The sequence below is a fragment of the Echinops telfairi genome, unplaced genomic scaffold (genome assembly GCF_000313985.2).
Source record: "Echinops telfairi isolate 266 unplaced genomic scaffold, ASM31398v2 ScPeMD7_7457;HRSCAF=8495, whole genome shotgun sequence".
Taxonomy (NCBI): domain Eukaryota; kingdom Metazoa; phylum Chordata; class Mammalia; order Afrosoricida; family Tenrecidae; genus Echinops; species Echinops telfairi.
Genome location: NW_022111357.1, coordinates 16,096,233 through 16,122,787, shown reverse-complemented (window position 1 = coordinate 16,122,787; position 26,555 = coordinate 16,096,233). Strand labels below are relative to the sequence as shown.

The 26,555-nt window shown below is 52.3% G+C and overlaps 1 protein-coding gene across 1 annotated transcript in view; it reads left to right on the top strand.

The window, feature by feature from the left end:
• The window catches only part of OPRD1 (opioid receptor delta 1), a 37,512-nt gene extending 11,728 nt beyond the window's left edge, over positions 1-25,784 (top strand). Inside the window, exons 2-3 of the mRNA XM_004705049.3 lie at positions 22,304-22,653; positions 25,237-25,784. Coding sequence (XP_004705106.1) covers positions 22,304-22,653; positions 25,237-25,784 — 898 coding nt within the window. The remainder of the gene's footprint in view (positions 1-22,303; positions 22,654-25,236) is intronic.
• Positions 25,785-26,555: the final 771 nt, after the last annotated feature.

Here is a 26,555-nt window from a genome sequence, read left to right as displayed (position 1 = left end):
CCACATGTGATTATCGGCCAGGCTGGCACAATTAACCAACTCAGTCTTCATTTGTGTCATGTTTGCTGTAAACCACAAGGTGACCCCAGTGACAGCCCTGTGAGGCGAAGCCTGTCAGAGAGGAAAGCCCATCGGGATTCTGAGTAGACACCGATTGAAGGGGCGAGCACCCTGTCAGAGATGGAAAACTGATGTGACCCATGAAAACAAGGGGGGCCCAGTGAGTTCCGGCACCCACGGGTTTCACTGTCCTGGGAATCATTCTAAAGAATTATTATCGACCATAAGGGATTTGCTGCTAGCGGGTCAGAAATGAGAGGGTCCCTGAGTACCCCCAAATATGTGTCTGGTGCCCTGAGGGGGTGGGGGCACACTAACGTTTAGATTGTAAAGTATTGGAAGTGTGCGAAGGCTGCAGTCCACAGTGGGAGTCCTAACGCCACTTTGAGTCATGACATAAGTTCTTTACCTTATCTCCCTCCCTGGTGCTTGCCAACCCTTCAACCAGCAAAGTGGCTAGGCTGGGACAAGTCTGGGCAGGGCAGTCTGCCCTCAGGAAGGATGTGGAGAAGGTCGAAACCTGGGGAGCCTGGGGTGGCTTACGCAAGGAGCCAGGGAACTTACCTGGACCTACCCTTATCAATTCACCCAAATTAGCCACCTGGGATCTAATCGAAGTTAAAAATGGGGGTCCCGGAGACTGTGACTCAGTTACATGCATGTGAGTAATATGCAGACCACCGCGGAGAAACCCCGGACCCAATCAGCAGCCCGTTTTTAACCTATGACTATGTACGCACCAATCACGGTCCACAGTCCATAGTCCAGCTCTGCAGCCCCATCCGGGACAGTGTTGGATTGATCTGCTACCAATCACAGTGATTTCTTTCATCTTCTGTCACACACATATTGAGCTGGGAGTGGGTGGATTCCGTCGGCCTCTGCACGGTGTACGTGCTAATGGTTTCCCTTATCCAGGATGATTGCTTTGGTTTTTTTCTCTGTTCTGTTTAAGGCAGCAGTTCTCAACCTGTGGGTCGAGACCCCTTTAGAGATCGAACGACCCTTTCACAGGGGTTGCCAGATTCATAACAACATGGGGAACTGCATTAAAAGGTCGCGGAGGTTAGGAAGGTTGAGAACCACTGGTTTAAGGCCTATTAAAAGGGTCTCTAGAACTTGGTTGACTCTGGGGTCTCTTTTTCCAAGTACAGTGGAAATTCCCAAATATGTATCCAGCAGATTGGAAGTGAGGGGGCAATCTGGAGGACCCTTTATAATATTCAGTGGCTCTCAACCTTCCTAATGCAGCAGACCCTTTATTACAGTTCCCCATGTTGTGGTGACCCCCCCAACTATAGAATTATTTTCGTTGCTACGTCATAACTCATTTTGCTACTGTGATGAATTGGGCGACTCCTGTGAAAGGGTCATTTGACCCCCAAAGGGGTCACGACCCACCGGTTGAGAACCACTGCTTTATATAGTGTGAGCTGACCAGTGCCGGGCGGCTCAGGTATGAAGAACTTTTTCACACTGCATGGTATCACAGAGGGTAGTTAGAGTTGGCACTGGGGAAAGCAATCTTCCACTCGGCGACTAAAGCACACAGTATTGACACCCACCTCCCAGGGTGGGTGTGGTTCCAAGGAGAGAAAATATCTAAAGTGCTCTGCACGGGCCTGCCTGGCCCATTGTCTTCAAAGAAATGTCCTCAGGAGACAGGTTAGGCAAACTTGTGGGCAATATATTCACATGGAGCTGTGGGTTGGAGCCATGAGGTTGGTGGATGGCACAGTGGTTACTCGTTGGGCAGTGGTACGCGAGATCAGCAGTTTGAAACCACTAGCCACTCCTTAAGATGGTGGTTCTCAACTTTCCTAATACCTCGACCCTTTCATACAGCTCCTCATGTTGTGGTGACTCCCCCCAACCGTAAAATTATTTCCGTTGCTACTTCATCACTGTAATTTTGCTACTGTGATGAATCGGGCGACCCCTGTGAAAGGGTCGTTGGACTCCGAAAGGGGTTGCGACCCACAGGTTGAGAACCGCTGCTCTAAGAGAAAGATGGGGCTTTCTATTGCTATGGAGTTAGTCTCAGAAACCCACAGGGGCAGTTCTATCTTGCCCTACAGAGTCGTTACGAATCAGCATCGACTCAATTGATGACAGTGGGGTTTGTTTGTTTAGTTTTGGTTTAAGGACACAGAGGAGTCCCTGAGCAGTGTAAATAATGAGTGCCCGGCTGCTAACTGAGAGGTTGAAACTTCAAGCCCATCCAGAAATACCTTGGAAGAGAGGTCTGGCAACCAGTCAGCCAGTGAAAACCTCACGGAGCAGGATTCTATTGTGACACCTGTGGGTCTGAGTTCACTGTGTGGCAATCTGGCGGTGCTAGTGGCTGAGAATAGTTCAGACCCCACCAAGGACAACCGTGGCAAAAGCAGGTGTGGCTTCGGCAAGGTTCGAAGACTGCAGGACACCTTACTGGCACCAGCACATTTAATTGTCATAACCGCTCTGTGAGACAGGAGCAGGGTCGCCTGCCCACTTGACAGCTGCAGAAGCTGAGGCGCAGAGACCTACGCCTTCGGCCCACGGACAGCTGGCTAGTGTCTGCCTGCATTTTGTCACCATGCTTCTCGTCACGTTGAGCTCTGCCACAGTGAGTTGTCGCCACGCTTTTTGGGAGAGGAGACCTCATGGGTCCCTGGCACCAGCCTTAGCCTAGTGGTGGAAAACATGGACTTTGGGGCCAGACACAGTTCTGGCACTATGCCTCGTGGGCTGTGTGGCCTTGGGGAAGTGTCTCTGCCTCTCTGAGCCTCATCTGCTAAATGTGGGTGACAGGGCTTCCTACATTCGCTCGATCGGTTGCACAATGATGTGAATCAAGTGGCCCACATCCAGTCCTCAGCACACAGAGAGGGAGATGTGCTTGAAAAGACGGCCCGGACAGTGGACAGCCAGGACTCAAGGACGGCTTCTGTTGTGCCCCTAAAGGAAAAGTGCCTCCTGAACGTCAAGGTCTCGGAGAGGTTACGCTCAGTGTTACAACAGGTACATCAATGTGAGGAAGGGAGCGTCTCCGGCGTGTCCGTGGTGGTGGTGGCCTACGTGGTTTTCAGCTACTGCCTCTCCCACAAGGAGCTCACACATGCGCGGTTCCGGAAGCACTACCGGGAAAGCTGGGGGAGGGTGCCGCCTGCTTTCCTGGCCTGGCCTTTGGCCCATTTCCCCTCCCCCTCAGGAAGAGCCCTTCCCCACCCTGAGAACATGTGCCAATAAAGATGACAGGTTAAAAAAAAGAAGATAGATGGTCCAAAAGCACTAGAGGGCCGTTGCTTGGCTCTGTGTTGACTTCCCGTTTCGACAGCTTGCTCCTGGAGGGCAGGAGCTGTGTGGGCCTCACTCATCTTGGACCCCGATTCCCAGCGCAACCCCTGGCCAAGGAGGCTTCAGCAACTGTTTCTTCGATAGGTGTGTCTAGTAGTGACGCGTTCAGCTGCTAAACGGCAAAGTCTGGCCAACTACGTGGGAAAAAGACAGGGCTTTCTCCTCCCATAAAGACGAGTCTCAGAAACCCACAGGGGCACTTCTATAATGTCCTAAAGGGTCACTATGACTTGGCATCCACTTGAGGGCAGTTGGGTTTGATTTTGCACGTTTGTTTCGGTGCTGTAAAAGTTTCGTGCTTCGCTACTACCAGGAACGTGGGTGGTCTGAACCCACCCAGAAGTGCCTCTGAAGAAGGCCCGGCAGTGCACTTCTGCAAAGATGGCTGCCCAGAAATGCCTAGGGGGCAGTTCCACTCGGTGTCACATGGGATCACCATGAATTGGGACCAGCTTGACAACAGTAGGCAGTGGGCACATTGTCAAGGACAGTCTGTCGGATCTATGACAAGCCCCGCCACCCCCACGACAGGGCAAGAGGGAAAGTGGAAGGGGCTTTGCCGCGTACTTTGGTTGCTGTGCCAGCCTGTAGGTCTCTGAGGTACCTTCCGCTTAGTAAACCTTCCTCCAGGAAGCCCTCTCGGATGCCTCAGACCAACAGGCACCCTCTCCCTCTCCCAGGAGCTTCTGTGTCCCCATCAGAGCAAGAAGCACACACTGCGTCACACTTGTTGGCTTATCGCGCTTGCTCTCTCTGGACACACAGAGTGGGTGGAGGACATGTTCTGTGATAGCTGCAGCTCTGGCTGAGGGCCCCGGACCTGGGGGCCATCAGTAGGTGTTTGTGAAAACCTAGAACAACCCTCCCCCTACCCCCCCGCCCCAGGGGCAGCTCTCCCTTGTCCTACCGGGTCGCTATGCGTCTGCCTAGACTCAGTGGTGGTGAATGAGTTTGCCGCGCGGGAGGAGCCCTGTGGCACGGTGGTTAGAGAGTTGGGCTGTGAACCAAAAGGTCAGCCGTTGACCCACCCGCTGCTCTGCTGGGGAAAGACCTGGCGACCCGCTTGTGTGAAGGCGGTGGTGGTGAGGTGCCACTGAGTCACCGACACACAGCAACCCCGGGTCCACGCGAACAAAACACTGCCCTCCCGCCGCACCCTCGCTGTCACGGCTGTTTGCGCCCACTCTCGTAGCCGCTGTGTCCGTCCACCACCTTCAGGCCCTTCCTCTTTTTCACGGACCCTCTTGGCCAAGCATGATGGTCTCTCTTGGTCACACGTCCCAAGTGGGGGCCATGGAGACCCTCTGGGGCAATCCTACTCTCTCCTGTGGGGTTGCTCTGAGTTGCAATCCACTGTAGAACAGCGAGGTGGTGGGCTAACATGCCGCCCTAGAGGGGGCCCTCTGCTTTCTTGGGGGCTTTTTGTGTCCGTCTGCCTCATCCCTCAATCCATCCTTCTTTAAGGCCATCTCTTCTCCTGCCCCTGGTACGCTGCGGCTCTCCACAGAGCTGAACAAGGCAGCTGCCTGTTTATTTCCAAGCATGACCGGAGGGGGCCTCCTCTCTCATCTTCATCCTGAAGGGTCCTTTATGTCCATGTTCCAGCCTTGAACCTTCTCCCAGGACAGGCTCACTGGGCCTCGTTATAATGAACTACTCTCCTTCCTCGAGCTTTGCCAAAACTGAGACAGCTAATTAATTTCTGGCCACTCGCCGCTTGTATTAACTGGTGGGCAGGGACGTAGCTTGCCACCCTTTCTGCCCAGCCAGGCTTGTTTGGCCAGTTGGGAAAGCAACCCCCCTTTGTCTGTAAATAGAGGGGACCGGAGCTGGACCCAAGCTGGCTGGCAGCTGCTGTATTTAAGCTGGTCCCTGCAGTGGGCTGAGCTGTGGCACTCCCTCCCATTCCTCATTTGTAAAACAAAGTGGTTGAGCTTCACATACTGACAGAAGAAGAGGAGGTTCTGGAGGTAAGCTTCCACTCCTGGTTGTAGGACTTGCCGGGAGTTACTCGGTCCCTCTTGGCCTCCATATTACTCACCTGTGCCACGGGGATAATGAGGCTCACCTGTGGTGGCCATGCAGCGTCAGTGGGACCATTCCTTGCGCGTGGCTTAGCAGAATGACTGGCTCACAGTGGTGCTGGTGGCTAGGGCCCGAGAGGCCAGTCAGTTCCTCTTCCCGGCCACTCTGCGGCCAGCAGACTGACACGCTCACCTGTGCCGCGCCATCCTCACAACTGTTTTTCTCTTCGAGCCCATGGCTGCAGCCAGCGGGTCAATCCATCGCTTTAAGGCTCTTCTTTTGTGCTGACCCTCTGCCAAACCTGGCGCCCTGCTCCGGGGACTGGCCCTCCCGATACCGTGTACAACGTATGGAAGACAGAGTCTTCCCAGGGAGCAAAGAATGCTTCTGTCGGGGGAATTGGAGAGGAGAGCCGGCTTTTTCGGTGTTGGTATTATTTTTTTAAGGATATATTTTATTTGATGTTGTTGAGAACATACACGGCAATACATCCATCCGTTCAATAACGGCTGCATGTACAGGGACCTTGATTACAGTCTTCAGGTTGCACCCCCTTTTCTCGGCTGTCCCCCCATTAACAAGCGGAGCCCTTTTCATAGACCTCGCTGCCCTGTTTAGCGCTCGGCTGGCAGGAGGGGTGACGCCTCCGAGCCTCCCTTTCCAGAAAGTGAGGCCGAGAATAGCAGGCTGTTGGAAGGATGAAGTGCGAACATGCACGCCATGTCGTGGTGGGTTCATTAGGGTCTTCCTGGCATGTGGAAGCAGAGTTGGTGGAGTCGCTTCCCCGGGGGTGGGCTGGGGTGCTGGTGCTGGTGGTAGTCATGAAGATGAGGATGACTGGGCACGGGTCCGTCCTTCCACCCACGCTACATGTTCATCATTGGCGGTGTGGATCCAGGTGTCTACTGAGCCAGAAGACCTTGCCAGGCATTCTAAGACGAACAGGACCCCTACTCACTTTCCCTTTGGCGTCGTCTTACTCTCTGCAGAGACACAGCTCCTGGGAGGGCAGCTTGGAGACTTGAGAAGCAGTTGGGCTCTCAGAAGTCAGGAGAACCGATCCGCTGTCTGATCTCTCGAGGCCTCAGTTTCCCCCGTCTGTGCAGCGGGAGCTGAAGCTTGAACTCAGTGTGCTAGATAGGGGCTCCCTGGACCAGGGCATGTTCCCAAGGGCCTGGGCCTTGGGAGTCAAGAGGGTGGGACTCTGGGGCAGCTTAGCAGGTGCCACTCTGGCCCGAACAAGGAGAGAAGCCGCTGTGATACAAGCATGCAGGCGGGTACCTCACACACATTGCCTCGTCTGCTGCACACCCTCACAGTCGGTAGGGTGGTTACACCCAGTTTACAGAGGCGAACGCAGGTTAGTTAGGACTTATCTGAGGGCAGACAGCTTATTAAAATAGGCTTCAGACTTGAAGGTAGGTGTCCCTGGTGCCAGGGACCAGGGTGCACCTTCCTTTTGGGGATTGGTCTGGAACCACTTGGATAATTCAGGAATGAATTCATCTTAACCACAGCTGCAAAGAACCCTTTTTCCAGGTGTCACAGTTATAGGGTTTGGGAGTTGAGAACTAAGCCTATCTTTTGGGGGGCCACCATTCAACCAACTACAGTGGGGACTGTGTGTGCCGAGTCCCTGGCCCATGAAGTGGTGCCTCAGGGGAGCAGGGAATGTCCAGAATGGGGGGGCGAGGACAGCATTATCAGCTGTGGATTCCAAGCTGCTGGGTGGTTGAGAATGTAGCCAGATCCCACCTGGGGGAGGTGTGTGATGAGGTGGTGGATTGAGCTGATGTTCCATCAGCAGCAGTGCCCGAGAAGGAGGTAGGGAATGCGGAAAATCCTATGGGTAATTGTTATGGGCTGAATGTGTCCCCCCAAATATAGGTTGTAAATCCTAATGTCTATTTGGCATTGTATCTTCTTTGTTATGTAACGAGGACATGTCACAGGGAGGGTGTGTGTCTTAAGCCAATCGCTTTTGAGTTAAAAAAAAAGAGGAGCAACTCAAGGGCAAAGTGGGGGAGAGATGCCAGGTGCACATCTTCAAGGCTGAGACACGGAGCTCAAATCTTCTCCCTGGAGCAGAGAGAGAGCCTTCTCCAGGAGCCAGTGCCCTGGATTCCAATTCCCAGCCGCCTAAACTGTGGGAAAATACACTTCTGTTCTGTAAGACCACCCACTTGTGGGTTTTTCTGTTTCAGCAGTGCTAAGAACCTAAGCCGGGCCCTGCTGGTGGGGCCGTATGCCTCATTTATGGCCTTGAGGTTCTAGGGAGAGAGCTCCCAGAGAATGGGTTTGGCCTCACTCTGCCAGGCAAGGTGGAGAACGACCAGGGCCCAAGTAGCCTCTGTGTACCTGCAACACGCTTGACCTGCAGCATCAGAGAAAGAGGAGGCTTTCTACTCCTCTGAAGAGTGACAGTCTCAGAACCCCACAGGAGACGTTCCAGCCTGACCTACAGGTGAGACCTGAGTGGGATGGATCGGAATCACAGGGACACATCGTATGTGGGCTCCCCTCCTGGTTTGTTCTCATGCCATCGACAAACACACCTGAGCTTGTAGAACTCTTGTTTAACTTGTGCAACCCACAGCTCGCCAAGCCCTAGAGCATCGCCACTCCACTCCACTCCACTCCACTCCACTCCACTCCACTCCACTCCACTCCACTCCACTCCACAGGAGCCCGTTCCCAATAGGGAGAAAGAGAAGGGGAAGGATTAGGGTTAGAGTTTGTGGATCTGTAAGCAGAAGAACTAAAAACAGTGGGAGGCGAGGAGGGAGCAGTCTTTAAGTCAAAGAAAGAAATACTTGTAAGCTGTCCAAATGGGGTGGGGCGGGGAGGCATTGTGCCTACAAGTGGTGAGCTCCCCGTCCCTAGATGTTTTCAAGCGGAAGCTGAGTAGCCATTTGTCTAGAGCGCCTCAAGGGGATGCCCTCACTGTGAAGAAAGAGCTGGAGCTCTGAGAGTCCTCCATCTCTAAGATTCTAGGACTTTCCCCCAAGAAGACCATCAGATGTTTTATAAACAAAGTTGTTTTATAATAGCACACAAGCAGAAGCAACCGCCATGTCCTTGAACAAGGGAGTTATTAAGTAGTGTTAGTGTCCATACTGAGAGCCTTGGTGGTGTAGTAGTTATGCATTGGGCTTCAACCTGCAAGGTCATCAGTTCAAAACCACCAGGGGCTTCTCGGGGGAAAAAAACGAGGTTTTCTCCTGAGTTACAGTCTTGGAAATGCACAGAGGCATCTTATGCAACAGAATTCGAGCAAGATTCACTTACGTAAAGCAGGGTGTGCATGTGTGCGTGGTGATGTCTGAAGATGGTCTATAATTTTAACAGTGGGATTTAAAATTTTTAATTAAGTGAGTCTAGGTTATTTGAACATTTTATAATGATCAGCTTTTATTTATTGAGCATTTACAAAAAACACTTGGGAGTAAAATGAATCCTGAATACTCCCTCGATCCACGTGGTTTGCGACAGCCATCACTCCCGGCTGAAGCGCAGGCTTGATGGGTGCCGCGGGGCTGGTCAGGCTGCGGGGGGGCTGGCGTTCTTGCCTCGTTGGCGTTGTTGTTATCACTGTTCTCGGGTTAGAGACTGTTGCCCCTGCCTCGACCCCGTGGGCTGTATGCGTAAGTGGAAACCCCCCTTAGGTTCGTGAAGAACAGAACAGCCGTGGTGGATAGATGCCCTCACTGCTGACAGAGCGGAGTCACTTTAGACGCAGGGCAGACAGGGCCAGGCCAGCATGTCCGTCAGGGCCCTGGGTTGGGCTGAGCTGTGCTGAGGTGTGTGGAGGGAGAGGAAGAGAGATGGCCTATTTTCACTCTTGGGTTTGTGATGGTTACCACCGGAGGTGTGGCCATCTTGACTCTTCCTTCACAGCAGGGCGCGCCCAACCTCAAACCTACTGCCGTTGAGTTGATACCGACTCCTAGTGACCCCATTGGACAGGGTAGAACTGCCCCTGTGAGTTTCTGAGACTGTGACTCTTGGCGGGAGTAGAAAGTCCCATCTTTCTCTCTTGGAACGGCTGGTGGTTTTGAACCGCTGACCTTGCGGTGAGCAGCCCAATGTGTAACCACCGCACCACCAGGGCTTGCTAAATGAGTGCTTCCTCTCCCCTGTGCCCAGCCTCGTGCTGAGCACTGGCATAGAGCATGAAGGAGACGTATTCCTACCTCAAGGATGTCCCAGTCTAGCATGGAAGGCAGACATGTCATCATTCATTCATTCAACAAATGTGCTCTGAGCACCTGCTTTGGGCTGCAGCCTGCTGTTGGTTCAAAGCTCACGATGATGACCGTGGCCAATGGAATCCTTGCTCTCGGGAAGCTCATAGTCTCATGGTCAGAGTGATATGTGAGAGGCACGCAGACTGTATGAGGTCCTCAGGAACAGTGCTAACACCGGGGACTCTGTGCAGTGGGCGTGATAAGATATGATGAGGTGGCTTCCAAAAAGGTGTGGGAAAATTTGATTGTCTTTTCATTCTGTCTGTCCACCAACCTTCTGAAGTTTCCTTGCGTCTCCCTCAAAGGTGGAAGGCATCCCCGGACAGCACAAAGCATCCATGTGTGTGGACATTTGAGCTGTCCCAGAGGTGCTGCAGAGGAAAGGCCAGGCAACCAACTCAGCCCTCTAAAACCTTATGGAGGCCAGTGCTCCTGTGACACACAGCGTCTCATCAGGAGTTGGGATCTAGCTCCACAGCAACTCGTTTTGAATTTTAAAATATTATTACCCGTAGGAATGCTATGAGGATTACATGACATCAAACGCCTACCCTCATGCCTAGGAAACCCGAAATGTTCACTGTAGACTTATTATCGGTTCAAAACCAGAAATCCCTGCCTCACAGGTGGAAGGTGTCGTTAGGTGAACTCTGACTCAGAGCAGCCCCATGGGCCGGAGACCAGCCCCACAGAGTACTTTCAGCTACAGTCTTTAGGGGAGCAGACCTCCAGGGCTTGTCTCCCTCGGAGCTGCTGAGCGGGTGCGAACCACCAACCTTGTGGCTAGCAGCAGAGCGACTAAACCACGGCTCCTGGGGAAGGCCTGGCGTGTGGTTTTAGTTCCTAAATGCTGCCACCCTCTTGTGACCGGAAGTGTGCCTCTGTTCCGAATTGGCCGCGCCCTCCTCTCGCCCCACTGGACCATGTCCTTGTGCTGGTGACACTGTTCTGCTATTGACGAGTCAAGCCTCTACCTGGCCCCCCTGTGCGGTGAGCTGCACCTAAGTCTCCAAATCCTGGACCATAGCAGGATGCAGGAGGTGCCTTTGGAGTCTGCTCCCCAAACCTGTCCCCCTCCAGACCCGGCCAATGTTGGAGATGCCAGCATAGGTGAGAGAGAGGATGGGGAACAGCACACGGCTCAGCACGGACCCCAGTGGAAACCACAGGGCTGTCAGTTTGAATCCTGTCACTTCCTAGAGTGGGCCGCCTGACTTGGCTCCTCTGTAGCGTAGGATGGTAGAACCCTCAGGGTTGCGATGAGACTGAGACGCGTGGAATTCCCTGCTTGGGGCACGGTGTCTGGTGTCTGGGACCTGAAAGAAAAGACACTCAGAGACTATCGCTTCTAAATGAAACAAACAACCCACCCCAAGCTATCTGGCCAGTCTCCTCCTTCCCCCACCTCCCCCGCCATGCCTTGTACAAAGGAGGGAGTGTTTGACCTTCTGCCGGGCACTAAGCATTGCAACTTCAACCAATCTGACCAACTGCTCTGAGTTTGCCTGGGGAAAGGATGCTGGAGAGCAGTTTGCATATTCAGCTGAGAAGCCCAACTCCCCAGGGGTCAAGACGTGTGTGGATTTAATGTGGCCCCTAACTGTGTCCGCTGAAGGAGGAGGCGGTGCTTCCATCTCTGAGTGCCTTCTACCTCCATTCAGTGGAAGGGGAATTAATAGGAATGTGATGCCCTTCCCTGCCCCTGGGGCTTATTTGACAGGTGGGATGGTGTGTTAATCCGGTAGACTAGAGAAACAAATCCATAGACACTCATATGTGTATAAGAAGGAGTTTTATATAAAAGAGCAATTGTATATAGAGAAAACATCCCAGCCCAGTCCAGATCAAGTCTATAAGTCTGATGTTAGCCCATATGTCTGATAACAATCTATAAATTCCTCTTCAGACTCATGCAAAACACGCACTGATGCCAAATGCAGAAAGATCACAGGCCAGTGGGTGGAAAGTCTTGTGGATCCAGTGGTGGTAGAAGCATCTCAGCACTGGCAGGGGTCTCCATGTGGCTTTTCCAGCTCCAGGGCTCTAACCTAGCTCCATATGTCTTGTCAGCAGGAAGAGGAAGACAAGAGAAGAAAAAGGCTGACAGAGGTCAAAATGGCTGACAGAGCACTTGGCCCTGGCTTGAGGCAATGCAGCCAAAGGCCTAAGGCCATACTCTATCAATGAAATAGTTTAGATAAGGATTAAGATAAGTTAGATAAGGGTTGAAATTGACTGTTTTAAGAATTGAGTTTAGGATTTGATTCTACTTTGTTTATACTGATTTCTTCTGCTTATTATTGTTGATATAAGGATAAATAGAAATGATTATTGGGAAGTATGAAAATAGAGAGTTGTAAGCCCACTTATCTTCAGCCATTGAAATTGGAACTTTAAATGGGTTTAGGACACATGGCAAAGAAGGCGCTAAAAAGATAAGTCCCACCCAGTGTCTTGAGTGCTCAGGACATTCGAAGGTGAAGAGACTTGGCTAGCGGGCTATTGACAGATTGAAGAAAAAAAGGAACTCTGGATTTCTGAATTTTGAACAGGCGGTTTGTGTCAGAAGCTGAAAAAATTTTGGAGCCATGAAGAAATTCTCCTCTCTAGGACTGAACATTAAGGGGAGCCTGTGGGCAGGCTGAAATGCTTGCTAAGTAACCACCTGAATCCACTCGTTGAGTGGAAGTGAGAGAAATGCAGCAATAAAGAGGCGGGTTGAGTCTGGCCACTAACACCCCTGAAGCTGGTTTACGGGAACTAGAGAAGATGAGAGCTGGTTGACTGGTATGATGTTCATGACCTAGCACAAGGGCGCTAGGTTTGTTGAGAATTTGTGACAGTGCCCGTGGTCTATAGATGAGGCGATCAATGGGCACCCTGGTGAGGCTAAGTGAGGCAGCCCACATTGAGTTGACCAGAACCCGACCAGATGAAGAGAGGATTTTTGAGTCTGTGAACGGGTGCATATTGCTGCAGACTTTATGGACGGCCTCTCCTGATTTGACTGTGCTAATGGATGTGGACTCATAAGGTTCCAACTGTAAGGAAGATTCTTCACATCAAAGAATATGATTGTCTCCTCAGGGTGCTGGGTTGATGTAAGTGGGAAGTATAGGATTGGCTACCCAAAATTGGGCGGGGAAAGTAAGGCATGAAGTGGCTGGCTTACAAACGTTCAAAGGTGGGAGAATATATTCATAGGATTATAGGACTAAGGTGTAGGTGCTACTTAACTACAACTATTAGGCATAGAATATTGTGTTGTTCACTTATAGCAGCGGTTCTCAACTTGTGGGTACCCCTTTGGGGGTCAAACGACTCTTTCACAGGGGTTGCCCAATTCATAAAAGTAGCAAAGTTACAGTGATGAAATAGCAACGAAAATAATTTTATGGTTGGGGGGTCACCACAACATGAGGAACTCATGAAAGGGTCACGGCATGAGGAAGGTTGAGAACCACTGACTTACAGAATATTATGCTTGAGCGAGGCTTTGGCACATATTAAATTACATGTGTTTTAGTTTTATCCTGTTAGGTACAGATATGATTTTACATATGCTCTTTGATATAAAGTTCCCTCTTACATATGAGTGCCTCTGGATTTGTTTCTCTGGTTTACCCGGACTAACACAGATGGGCTTTGGGCCCTGAAACAAATATGCTCAGCTACTTGCTGTTTCGATGAAGGGCACCTTGCTGAGGATCACGGAACATGCTTTCACGCATGTCGGCTCCGAAATAGCACGATGACACTGGAATTATCGATGAGGAAATACATTCAGAGAGGTGAACTAACGTGCCCCCTGATGCACAGCTAAGTATGTTGGGGTGCCAAGGTCTGAAAATCTCCAAAGGGTCTCCCCACCCCAACTCTCTGCTTTACTGCACAAGCAGAGTAACAGCTGTTGATTAGCCGCAGTTAAAAAAAAGAATCGGACACCACCAGTGGGATTTCTTGGGATAGGGAAGTAACCAATTTGTCTTTCTGGAAAGTTCATTCTCTCTCCTACTTTCACTCTTCCCCTGTCTCGTCTCCACCCAGTAGTCAGAGGAGTCTTGTAAGAAGCACAGTAAAATCAACCCACATCACTCCCTAGATTAAAGTCTCCGGTGACTTCCTATTGTACTTGTGTCACTGTTTAACTTTCTTGCCGTGGCCCAGAAGCCCCGAGTGATTGGCTTCTGCTGACTTCTACCACTGCATGTCCCATTACCCTTCTGTGACTGACAACCCTTAAGTCACACTGGCTTTCTGACCATTATCTGCAGCTCATCAAGCTCTTTCCTGCCACAGGACCTTTGCACATGCTGTTCCTCCTACCTGAAACCACCTTCCCCTTTCTCTTCGCCTGGCTGACTCCTCATTCTTCCCGGCCTGACAGAAATGTCACCTCCCCGGAGAAACCAGCATTGGCTTCCGAGTCTAAGCCAAGGCCCCTCTACAAACACCCCCTCACACCCACCCACTGGGTAATCTCCATCACTGTATCCCGGCTATGTGTGGCAGAGGGTAACGGTGGGCAGGCAAAAGATGAGGCTATCTGCTTCTGTAAAGCTTTATAGCTTGGAGGCCCTGGGGCCTCTGTCCTACAGGCCTCTATGAGCCAGAATCGACTCGATGGCAGTGGGGTGTTTAATACATTTATTAGTTCATCGGTTTGTTCAGTGTCCACCCCCTTCTTAAGGACATTGGTTTCAAGAGAGCAGACTGTCTCTGTGTGCTAGCTCAGTGCCTGGCACATGCTGACTGCTCAGTTTAATACTTGTTAATAACTCAGTTAATAACCTTAGCTGATAATAAATTTGCATTCCTTGATGCGTATGCAATTATAAGAGGTAGAGGAGGAAATAAGGTAGGAAGTACCGAGGGGCAGGATAACTAAGTGGTTACCAAATACTGGCATTAGATTGCCTGAGTTCAAATCCCAGCTCTGTCACTTAGTAATCCTCTGATTTTGTGCCAGTCATTTCACTTCTTGGGTTTCAGTTTGAGGTTCTCTATTAGACACCAAGACATCCTGAAGGTGCAGTGGGATCCACATTGGGCTGCTAAGCACAAGGTCATCAGTTCGAAACCACCATGAGAAAGCAGATGAGGCTTTCTGCCCCATAGAGATTTACAGCCTTGGGAATCCTCAGGAGTAGTTCTAATCTGTCCTGCTGGGTGACTGTGAGATGGATTGACTCAGTGGCAGTGAGGATTGAGTAGCCATCCACGCATATATAGATGGGGGGAAAGCAATCAGCAGAAGGAGTCACAAGCTGAGCAGAGCAGAAGTGTGGCACTGAAGACAAAGCACAGGATTATCTATAGAGAAAACAGTGAGACCCTCAGGCGTCCACTCTTGTACCTTGCACAACCAAGTGACTACTTGGCACCCTGTAAGAGGTCAAGGTTCATTCCCTGGAGAACTTAAGCTGCAGGAGCTCTGAGTTCAGAGCCAGCAGGCCCCGAAAGGTCAGAAGTGAGACACCAAGTAGAAAATGTGAGAGACTCGGGACCCCTTCTCCAGCCCTGCTGTCACAGCCCTGGCATGCTTCCCTGCAGGAGATGAGAAGGTTTTTTTCTGCAGGTCCCAGAGAAGAGACCTATGGAAATTGATACTTAGACACCACCCAGTGGAAAAGCCAGATCACTGACTGGTCCCCCGACATTGTAAGCCACCAGTAGACAGGGACCTGCGCTGATATACGTACACAAACACACACACACACACACACACACACACACACACACACACAGCTGCCGGACTATTACCTAGTGCTTCTCTGAAGGATCAAAGATCCTGGGGTGGCACAAATGGTTCACACTCGACCACTAATCTAGATGTGGGTACTTGGAACCCACCCAGTGGCACTGCAGAAGAAAGGCCAGGTGACCTGCTTCCATTAAGATTAGAGCCAAATAGAAGAGAGAAACCGAGAGGGCCTTGGAAGAGCATTTCAAGATCTCTGTCTAAAGTGTCAGTTCACACGCTGTGGCACAGATTCAGAGGAGCAGTGCTGAGAGTAAGGCCGCTGTGTAACTATTGGACAGAGTGACGGGTGGGCTGGCTGCCTGGCCCATGAAGTCAAAGGCCAAGGAATGTAGCTGAGAGACGAAGGAGGGGAGAGAGACTTGGCTGCTGGCTGAGGAAACAAACAACTGTATTCTTAATTGTTTGCTGATCCTGACTTGTAACCCATTGACTGACCTAGTAAACTCCCTTAATTGGCGGGGGGTGGGGGGTGGGGTGGATGGGTGGGGGGGCATTGCAGCCACGCAAACCATATGGAACAGTTTTCTATCACACGTGAGGCTGCAATGAATCTGAATTGAGTCAATCACAGTGGCTTCGGTTTGGGTTGAAGAAAGGATCTACCTTTAGTCAAGTATCACCAGATATTTGAAGGAAAAGACAAAGGAGGCAGGCCAAAGTGGACAGACACAGACAAAAACATCGGAATAGACAATGCAATGAGAATTCAAACCTTATTCGCGCCCCTAGAGAGTTCAGCAGAGCTACTGTATCCGTGAAATGAAGTGCTCGCTCGTGTGATGTAGAAAGCAGTGTGCAGACAGGAAGAAAGGAGGCTGGAAAAAGAAAGCATGAGTGTGAAATTTTAAGAAAGTCAGTAGAAAGGTCGAATCATATCAAAAATAAAATTTCTCAGACAGTGTATTATTACAGAGTCAAAGAGCAATGGATAGATGCATGGATTGTGGTAAGAGCTGTAAGAGCCCCCAATAAAAGTATTTAATAAAATAAATAAAATTATGTTAACTTCAACAACAAAAACAAAAAATTCAAAGAGACTGAGATTAGAAACAATAAAATGAGAGGCTCTATCTAGGAGGCCCAAGAGCTAACTCGTGGATTTTCCAAGGATTGCAGAATAAAGCTGAACCAAACCAACAAACAAAAATCCACTGTCACCGAGTCCGTCCCACTCATAGCTGCCCGATGTACGGGGCTGGAGATGGTAAATCTCTGCGGGGTCAAGCAGCTTCATCTTTCGTCCTCAGAGCAGCTGGTAGGTTCGAACCGCCAACCTTGTGGTGAGCAGTCCAATGCTTACCTGACAGGGCCACCAGGCCTCCTTCAAGAAGAAAGCCAAGGGGGAGAGATTACCAAAGAAATAGTGTGAGGATGTTTCACGCTGAAGGCCATGACTCTTCAGTGGTTCTCAACCTTCCTCATGCCGAGACCCTTTCATACAGTTCCTCATGTGGTGGTGACCCCCAACCATGAAATTATTTTCATTGCTACTTCATCACTGTCATTTTGCTACTGTTATGAATTGGGTGACCCCTGTGAAAGGGTCGTTCGACCCTCAAAGGGGTCGAAACCCACAGGTTGAGAACCACTGCTTTAGCCTGAGAGGGGCTCAGGACAAATGACAAAGTTCTACCTGAAAGCACATCCCAGTGACTGTTCAGAATCCCAGGTGAAGGAGAAAATCCTGAAAGCCTGGGGCAGGTAAGGGGTACCTAGAAGTCATCCCGAATCCGATGGTTTCAGACACCTCCGTGACAGGATTGGATGCAGGAATATGAAGGAGCTGTACCTTCAAGATTCTGATGGGACATGATTTCCATGTACAGCCAAGCTACACATTAGAAGTGGGAGTGGAACAATGACATTCTTCAGAAATGCCTGTGTGTAATGTGCTCCACCAACTGAGGCTGAGAATCCTAGGAGACCGCCGTGTAAGTGAAACAGAGACGTGTGAGCCAGCAGCTGGACAGAATCCTCTGGAAGGATCCAAGGAGAACCTCTATTGGGGGCCTGAATGAGCCAGTCTGGGGACCCAACTTGCCTGCCACCAGAACTGCTCTGCTTTTCTCCCACAGCCCCCACCCCGGGAGGGAGATTCTGTTTGTCTCAGGCACATTTCTGGCATCAGCCAGGACGGAGCAGGGCAGCGTGTTAGACACTGAGAAACAGTGTGTTGCCGTGGCTGTCAGATCAGCAGCAGTGCCGAACGCTGCCTGGCCTCTCGCCATCCCCATGAGTGGTAACAGATGGGACCATTGTGGTCCGGAGAGTTGTCGTCACCCGATTTTCAGTGATCACCAGGCTTTTCTTCCTAGTTGGGCCTCGTCTGGACAATCCCATGAAACCTATTTGGCATCACCACTCCCTCCCTCCCTCCCATTGAGTCAATACTGATGCACAGCAAGCCTGTAGGACAGCTTAGAACTGCCTTGTGGTTTCCAAGATTACAACTCTTTATGGGCAGGGCCCGCAGTGGGTTTCAAACTGCTGGCCTTGCAGTTATCAGCCCAACGCGTAACCACTAGGTCTCCAGGGCTCCTGTCACAGCACATGCAGACCTCTACTGACCGCCGGCTGCACACAGCCTCATGGGCCAGGAAGGTGCGGATTCTGACCACTGACCCACCAGCAGCCTGAGTTACACTAGCAAGGCCTGAATTTTGTCTTTTAGATCTAGTTGTGGAAGGCTTATTTCTTGAAACTCGAATTCCCTCTTATTTGTCATATTTATTTTTATCTGGCCTTAGGCCTCTCAGATGGTAATTTCTCAATAAAAATCTCAAAATCTCTACTGCAAAAGAGAAAAATAAGGGAAAAACTCATGTAAAACAAAATAGAGGAAGACTTATAGAGAGCGAGTGTTCCTCCATAGGAGGTCAGGTGTGCAGCTGGTCTGGAAAGCCCCCCCCCCCCCCACCAAAAAAAATACACTTACTATCATTGAGTCATAGCAACCTTATATGGGAAGGTGGAACTGCCCCTGTGAGTTTTCTGAGACTTTAACTCTACTGGAGGAAAGCTCCTTCAGTCTCCCATGGAGGGGCTGGTGGCTCTGAACTGTCAACCTTGTGGTTGGCAGTCCAGTGGGTAACCACTAGCCATCAGTCCCAAATTGAAAGGGGAAGAGGCAGGAGATAAATCACTAGGAAAACAAAAGGAGCGGCCGCTTGGAAAGGCGTTTGACAGATCTGCGGGAGTGAGGGGTCATGCAGCAATACCTGTCTGCAGGGTCAGCAGCTGGAAACCACCTATGGCTCCGAGGAATGAAGACGAGACTTACTACGCCCACAAAGAATTCGTGTCGGGAACTCACAGGGGCAGTTCTGCCCTGCCTGGGCATCGAGTCAATGCCAGTGAGTTTTTGTTTTGAGACCTAGCTAAGCAAATGGAGGGGGAGAGGTGACTATTACTCCAGGAAAAACATTAATCATCATACAGTATTTGGCTCAGTAGTGGACAATACCACAATCAGGGAGGCCTTCCTTTGATAGCCCTGCAGAAATACCTCAAGGGATGGTTTTAAAAACAGAATCCCACTCTCCCTTCTTGCACACACACACACACACACACACACACACACATAGTTCAGGAGGCTAGAAATCTGATTTTCAGGATGTGGCTCTGGAGGGGTGGTCCTTTGTGGTCTGTTTCGGCTTCTGTAGCCCCACATTCTTGTGTTCACGTGGCATTAGCTTGCTTGTCCTTGTCTCTGCAGTTCTTCATAGCCCCTGAGCTGATGAGCTTTAGCATTGGCTCCTCTGGGCTATGCCCTCATTCGCATAACCAAGGAACACCTGTTTCCAAATGGGGTTATATCACGGGCTGAGAAGGGCGGGTGTTAGATTCCAACACGTATTTTGAGGGGACACAGTGGCAATGGGGAGTCCTGGAAGAGTTGTAAGCAAGAAAGTGCCCTTTCTCCGATGAACAGCCTGACTTAAGTTGGGGAGCAAGGGCAGGGAGAGAGACTGCCTGAGCAGTCAGAGGCTGTGGCTGGCGTGGTGCCCAGGAAAGCGAGAGGGCCTGGATTCCACTGGCCACACACGATGGCTGGTGAGCGCCTGCTACTTGCTGTGTGAGACTGATGGGAGCCCTGGTGGTGCCGTGGGTTCAGTACTGGACTGCTAACCTCAAGGTGGTTGGTTCAATTCCATGAGCCGCTCTGAGGGAGAAAGATGAGGCTGGCTGCTCCCTGAAGGATTTACAGTCCCCCAAACCCTAAGGAGCAGTTCTCTTCTGGCCTCTAGGGCTTCTCTGAGTGGGAATGACTCGATGGCTGGCAGTGGGTTATTGGGGGACTGAAGGAGCACTGGTGGCACAATGCTTAAGTGCTCAGCTGTGAACTACAAGGCCAGCCGTTCCAACCCACCATATAACGTCATGGAAGAAAAGACCTGGCGATGTACTCCGTAAGGCTCCAGTCTTGGAGACCCCGTGGGGCAGTTCGCTCTGTCCTACAGGATCGCTGTGAGTCAGAATCTACAAAAACATCGGTGGGCTGGTGATACATCAGGGAACAAGACCCCCCCTTCGGGGAGCTTCCCTGGCAAGAGGGACAGATGAACGGAGATCACTGTCAGACGGGGCTTGTGCTCTAACGGGAAAGGGAGCGGGCAAGCTGGCGGGGGTTTTAGAGCGCTAGGGGCCGGCTGAGTGGGGTTGTGAGCTCAGTGAAGGGATCCGCTATGAAAACCTGGCACAGTGGGCAGGGGTCTAGGGAGAAGCAGCAAGTACAGAGGCTCTGAGGTGGGAGGACACTCAGTTGGTTCAAGGAACAGCAAGAGGCCAGGAGGGGCGGGGGGGCTTGTCGATCAAGATGGAGGTGCTCTGGGGCCAGCTTGTAGAATGCAGTGAGAACACTGGGAACAACAGGGAGCCTGAGAGCAGGGTGGGGTGGCATGATTTGTCTTGGGGCTGGAGAGGAGGCCCGTGCAACAGGTGTTGGCTGGGGTTGAGTCGGACTGAAGGAGGAGGAAGGTGTGGGGAGGCCTCACAGACAGCAACCCTCGGCCCCACCTGGACCAGTGACAGAAGCTTCTTCACCATTCCCAGCATCCCAGCCCCCTCTGGGAATGGAAGGATCTGTCACAAATCAAAATAGCAGGCAAAGAACAGCCTCTAATTGTTCTGCGTAAGAGAAGAGAAAGTAGACGAGTCAGCTGTGGGATGGGGACCGCCTCCCACAGCTGTGATCCCACTCTGGCTCAAGACAGACTTCCTGAGACTTGCAATTCTCTTGTCTTTGAGCAAAACTCTGTGCGTCTCCAGCTCCAGAGCAAATGACAGCTATTTTGGGAGGGTGAGGGACAGATGCTGGCCCTGGAGGACAATGAGTAACTTGATTTTGGGTTTTTTTTTAAGACTCAAAAAATCAGTTACTTCATGAAAACCAAATCTTAACCAATGTGAATTTGTCCTGCCATTCAAAACGAATGGAGGGCATTCGCTCTGGGTGCTTGGGGCTGGGCAGGTTTCAAAGACGCTCTAAAGGCGTCGAATCACAGTGTGGCACCCACCATCCACCCCCACCCGTGTGGTCGAAAACGAGCACTGGTGTGAGAGTCCTGAAGGCGAAGTGCTCACCTTGGCTCTGCTTCTGTTGCTGTGTGACCTTGGGTGAGTCAGGCTGCCTCTCTGGGGCTCAGTGTTCCCACAGGTGGGTTAGAGATGACGATTCTCAGGGTCCTGTCTCCAGGGGAGGTGGGCCCAGGTATCTGCCTTTCTCACTGGCTCATCACGTCATGCTGAAGGGGGTCCTTGGACCCCACAGAGGCACATCACTTTCCTTGATTTCCCCCAGCCCTCGCTGCTCTGGAATCTGATGAGTTGCTTGTGCACCTTGCCTGGATGTTTACCCCAAGCTTCCAGGTACATGAAAGCACCCCTTGTCCCTGCCTGGTGGCCTGGGTGTTTCTGTGGTGAGCACAGAGATTGAGGACCGTCTGCTTTGGTGTGTGCAGTCGGTCACCTGTAGGCACCCAGTGCCCAGCTAAAGCGCAGGCGTCTGTGGCAGCACGGCGCACAGAGAGGGGTGGGGAGTGGCTGTGCAGGGGCGCAGTTTTCGGGCATCCAGCAGCTTGAACACCCCGCCCTGTGCCCTGGCTTGGATGTGTGATGCTGTCAGCTGCTCCCTTCCCCAGGTCAGTGTAGGTGGGAAGGGGGGCGCACTGCTGCTTCCACAAAGGAAGGAGCCAGCTGCATGGGGGTCCTTTCCAAGCTAGCCCTTCCTATTTCCAGGAGGTCAGACTGGTGGGCAGAGGCCAGAGGGCCAGCTCACTCCAGCCCAGCTCCCAGCTCTACCATGTTTGCTAGGTGCCTTGGGCTGAGGGTTAAGTGCTATAGTCTGTCATTGGATCTTCACAAGCACCTGGGAGGATGGCACAAGTGTCATCCCTCTTTTTACATAGATGGAAGCCGAGGTTTGGAGAGCTCAAGTTACTCCCCCAGACTCAGCCCGCTAATCAGTAGTGTTGTGGGATTTCCTAGTTGGTCTCTGACTATAGCAACCCACGCAGAACTGAGTGAAACGCTGCCCTGTCCTGCCTCCTCCCCATGGCTAGTTGTGGATCAGACCATTAGGATTTTTCACCTGCTGGCTTTTGTGAGTCAATTGCAAGGCCCTTTTCCCGTAGTCTCTCTTTGTCTGGAAGTGCCCTTGAACCCCCCTCAGCCTCAGAGCTGCTCAGCACCAGTTCTCCACAGCCGGAGAAATCCGTGGGTCTCTGGGAAGTGCTAAGCCACAGAGGTCAAGTCCCACTGCTCTCCCTGACCTTTGGTGTAGCCTTGGCGAAGTCACTTCACCTCCCTGAGTTTAATGGGACACTGAAATCTTGACACAGGACCAATTGTCCACGTACTTCCTTCCAAGGTACACTAAGATGAAGACGGCCACCAACATCTACATCTTCAACCTGGCCCTGGCAGATGCCCTGGCCACCAGCACGCTGCCCTTCCAAAGTGCCAAGTACCTGCTGGAGACGTGGCCCTTCGGAGAGCTGCTCTGCAAAGCTGTGCTCTCCATCGACTACTACAACATGTTCACCAGCATCTTCACGCTCACCATGATGAGCGTCGACCGCTACATTGCCGTCTGCCACCCGGTCAAGGCCCTGGACTTCCGGACACCTGCCAAGGCCAAGCTGATCAACATCTGCATCTGGGTCCTGGCCTCGGGTGTGGGCGTGCCCATCATGGTCATGGCTGTGACCCGCCCCCGGGGTGAGTGAATGAGTGAGTGAGTGAATGACATAGTATAGGCCACTGACCACAGGAGGCAGTAAAGGCCACATAGCAGTGGGGGGAGGTACAGGTTGCTGATCCATGAAAATGTGGCTGGCCTGTGGGGTTGTGAATGACTGGCTAGAGGTAAGGGGCAGTATGTGGCTGACTAATGCCAATGTCACTGTGGCCAAAGGAAAGTATGGTTAGCTGGCCAGGGCTATGTTGATGGCTGGCCAATGGGAGTATGGATGCCAGCCAATGGGAATATGCATGGTTGGCCAATGAAGGAGATAGACTTTGACTATGGGTAGGACGAATGATTGGTCAGTGGTCATATAGGCTGCTGAGGGTGGTATATGAATAACTGGCCTGTGGGATTATGGATGGCTGGTCTGTGTACATACAGGCAGTGGGCCAGAAGTATATGGACAAGTGACCTATAGGGAGATGGCTGGCTGGCCAGTGGGTGAGGGCATCACTGATTATATGTGAGTGTCTAGACCAGCGATTCTCAACCTGTGGGTTGTGACCCCTTTGGGGGTCGAACGACCCTTTCACAGGGGTTGCCCGATTCCTAACAGTAGCAAAATGACAATTATGAAGTAGCAACAAAAATAATTTTATGGTTGGGGGCTCACCACGACATGAGGCACTGTCTTAAAGGATTGCAGCATTAGGAAGGTTGAGAACCACTGGTCTAGACGGATGCATCTTCTCAGTGTAAGTGGTAATGGTTTCGTAACTACCTGTGTTAGGTTAGCTGCTAGAAGCAGCAGCCTCCACGACTCAGTGGCTTCACACAGCAGTAGTTTTTCTCCCACTCACATCTGTCCATCGTAAGAGGAGGAAGAATGCTTACTTCACATAGTCACACAGGGACCTTGGATTGGAGGGAAGCTTTTGGCACCTCCATGGCCTTCTCTGCATCTGGTCCGCGGATGGCTGTGGAGAGGGTGTAGGGAGAAAGCACACCCACCCTGAAAGGCTGTGACCCATCCCTTCCTTGTGAGAGCTGGTCCCGAGGTCCCGACTGCAATGGAAGGGAGCAGGAACATATCTAGCACGTGCCAAAGATTCATTAACCCATCTGAGCCACGAGCTACTTAGAAGATTAAATGAGGTAATAGGAGAGGGGCTTTAACAAGGTCACAAATAGAAAGATCATGGATTTTTTCCACACGAACTTTTTTTAAGTCCCCTCGATGTATAAAAAACCCTTAGCACAAAGCTCAGCTTACTGTTAATAGATAGCAGCTATGAGATGGGCAAGGCGGGGATGCCTACCTCTGTTTGACTAAGAAAACAGAGAATCGGAGAGGTCATGTAGGGTCATACGGCCAGACAGTTGGTGGAGCTTGGTCTACAGCTCAAGGTCTCCGCCTCCAAATTGGTCATTCCCTTCTGGCCCAAGAGCAGGGGAAGGTTTTCAGAGGGTTGGTGCTGGCGAGAGCAGACTTCTTGGCCATCTTTGATCTTCACAAAGGTAGAGGCCCTGCTGTCCTCACACAACCTCTGAGCCATCAATCCTGACTCAGCAGCCAGGCCCCACTCCCCACTATCAGTCTTCTACTCAAGGCCATTAACTGCAGCCTGCTCTAGCCGGACCAGATGGGCTTCCTCCGTGTGCACACACTCCCCGAGTGGGCTGTCAGCACTGGTTAGTACTGTATACCACCAGCTGAGTGACTTAGGGGGGGTGCTCGTCTCTGAACTAAACAAGTTTGGTCCCCTGTACGATGCAAGTCTTGGTGGCCTTGCCAGCAGACTCACTTCCCCACCCCTCTTCTCTGAACTCTTAGACGCCAAGTCTACTGCTGGGCTCCTCCAGTCCCAGAGTGCCAAGAGATCTCTGGGCCAGCCTCAGAGCTGCGTCTACATCCCACACCATCCCCTAAGATGCTCACTCAGCCAGCCCACTCTCTCGGAGTGGGGAAAGCAGATTCCATCCTGAGCACCCCTCCTGTCTCTGACCCAGTCTGTCAGGCTCTCTTCCTGATGGTGAGCCTGAACATGCCACCTTGACCGTAGCCCTGACCTCTAGGCTCCGACATCGTCTGTCCCTAGGAGGACACCGTTTGCATCCCACCATGCTAAATGCTTTACGTGTCTCAGTCCACAACAGCCCTGTGAGGTGTAAGTGCTGTTAGCGTCCCCACTTGAAGAGATGGGCTAAGTTGCCCAAGGTCAGGTCCCAGAGCCAGTAAGGTCTGTGTCCTCTTTCCACCAGATTCTTTAAGGAAGATCCGAGTAGTACTTGATCCAAGTGGTGCTATCCCAAAGGAGCCCCATTTGGAAATGGCAGGGGTGGGTGGCGTGTTTAAATGATCACAATGCCTGGCATTATTGCCATTACTGCTGTCCCTAGACATAAGGCTTATGCAGGTCTGGGGAGGCGTCGAAAGATGATCACCCAGATCAGGACCAATCTTGCTGGGCCTCTCGGGATGAGTAGGAGAGTTTCCCCAGCCCACCTTTCCTGACAGAAGAACAGCCAGGCCTGGAAATGGCCTTGGCTAAGCAGGTGGGGCATTAGGTGCTCAGCGCCTTCACACTGTGTCTGTCTGTCTGTCCCTCACCCAGACGGCGCGGTGGTGTGCATGCTGCAGTTCCCCAACCCCAGCTGGTATTGGGACACGGTGACCAAGATCTGCGTGTTCCTCTTCGCCTTCGTGGTGCCCATCCTCATCATCACCGTGTGCTACGGCCTCATGCTGCTGCGCCTGCGCAGCGTGCGCCTGCTGTCGGGCTCCAAGGAGAAGGACCGCAGCCTGCGGCGCATCACGCGCATGGTGCTGGTGGTGGTGGGCGCCTTCGTGGTGTGCTGGGCGCCCATCCACATCTTCGTCATCGTCTGGACGCTGGTGGACATCGACCGGCGCGACCCGCTGGTGGTGGCCGCGCTGCACCTGTGCATCGCGCTGGGCTACGCCAACAGCAGCCTCAACCCCGTGCTCTACGCCTTCCTCGACGAGAACTTCAAGCGCTGCTTCCGCCAGCTCTGCCCCGGGCCCTGGGGCCCCGCGGAGCCCGGCAGCTTCCGCCGCGCCCGCGCCCGCGCCGCCTCGGCCCGGGAGCCTGTGTCCGCCTGCACCCCGTCCGAAGGCCCCGGCGGGGGCGCCGCCGCCTGACCAGCCCGCTTCGACCCCGGGGCGGGCCGAGGGCGAGCCCGGGGCCTCTGCTTTGGAGAAGGGGGTGGGCGGGATGGAGCCTCCGGGAGCCCCACCCCCGTGGTCTGCGCTGGGGGGCGGAGCTAGCCACTCAAGGGGCGCTGGGTGGGGGCAGCGCCTCCTCCCCCCTCCCCGCCCAACACCAATTTCAGGATGCGGAGCTATTGGTGGCCCGGAGGCGTCCCCAGAAATGCCTCTGGCCTCTTGTCCAGCTTTTATATTGGTGGTGCCTTGGATTGGCATCCGGCCTCATCTGGCAGCCTCTGGACTTGCACTTGGGTGCACGCGCCCTCCTCCCCCTCCATCTCCATCCCTCCCACCTGTCCACCTCACACCGCATATGGGGCTGGGGAAAGGACGGCATAGAAACTGCTCAGTGGCGCCCCCTTCACGGGGTGTCCAGAGCAGATACCTTACAGTACAGGTACCAGACCTGACAGAACTCCCTGAGCCTGGGGCTCTAGAATTGGGACTCGAAATAAGGTGGCTGCAGTGGGATAGGAGCCTCCATCTCGGAAAGTTCCCTTAGAGCCCCAGCCCAGAGGGCTAGCCAGGAGCAGAACTCTTAGGCATGGGGGGATGTCTCGCCTGACATTTGAAGGGACCCAGCGGCCCAGGGCCTAGGCCGGGCACAGGTGAGGTCGTTTAAGACTGGAGCTCTGTGCAGTGGGGACAGTGAGCGCGGCCCATGCCGAGCAGGTGAGGCCTCAACTTTCGGGTGGATGTCCAGCC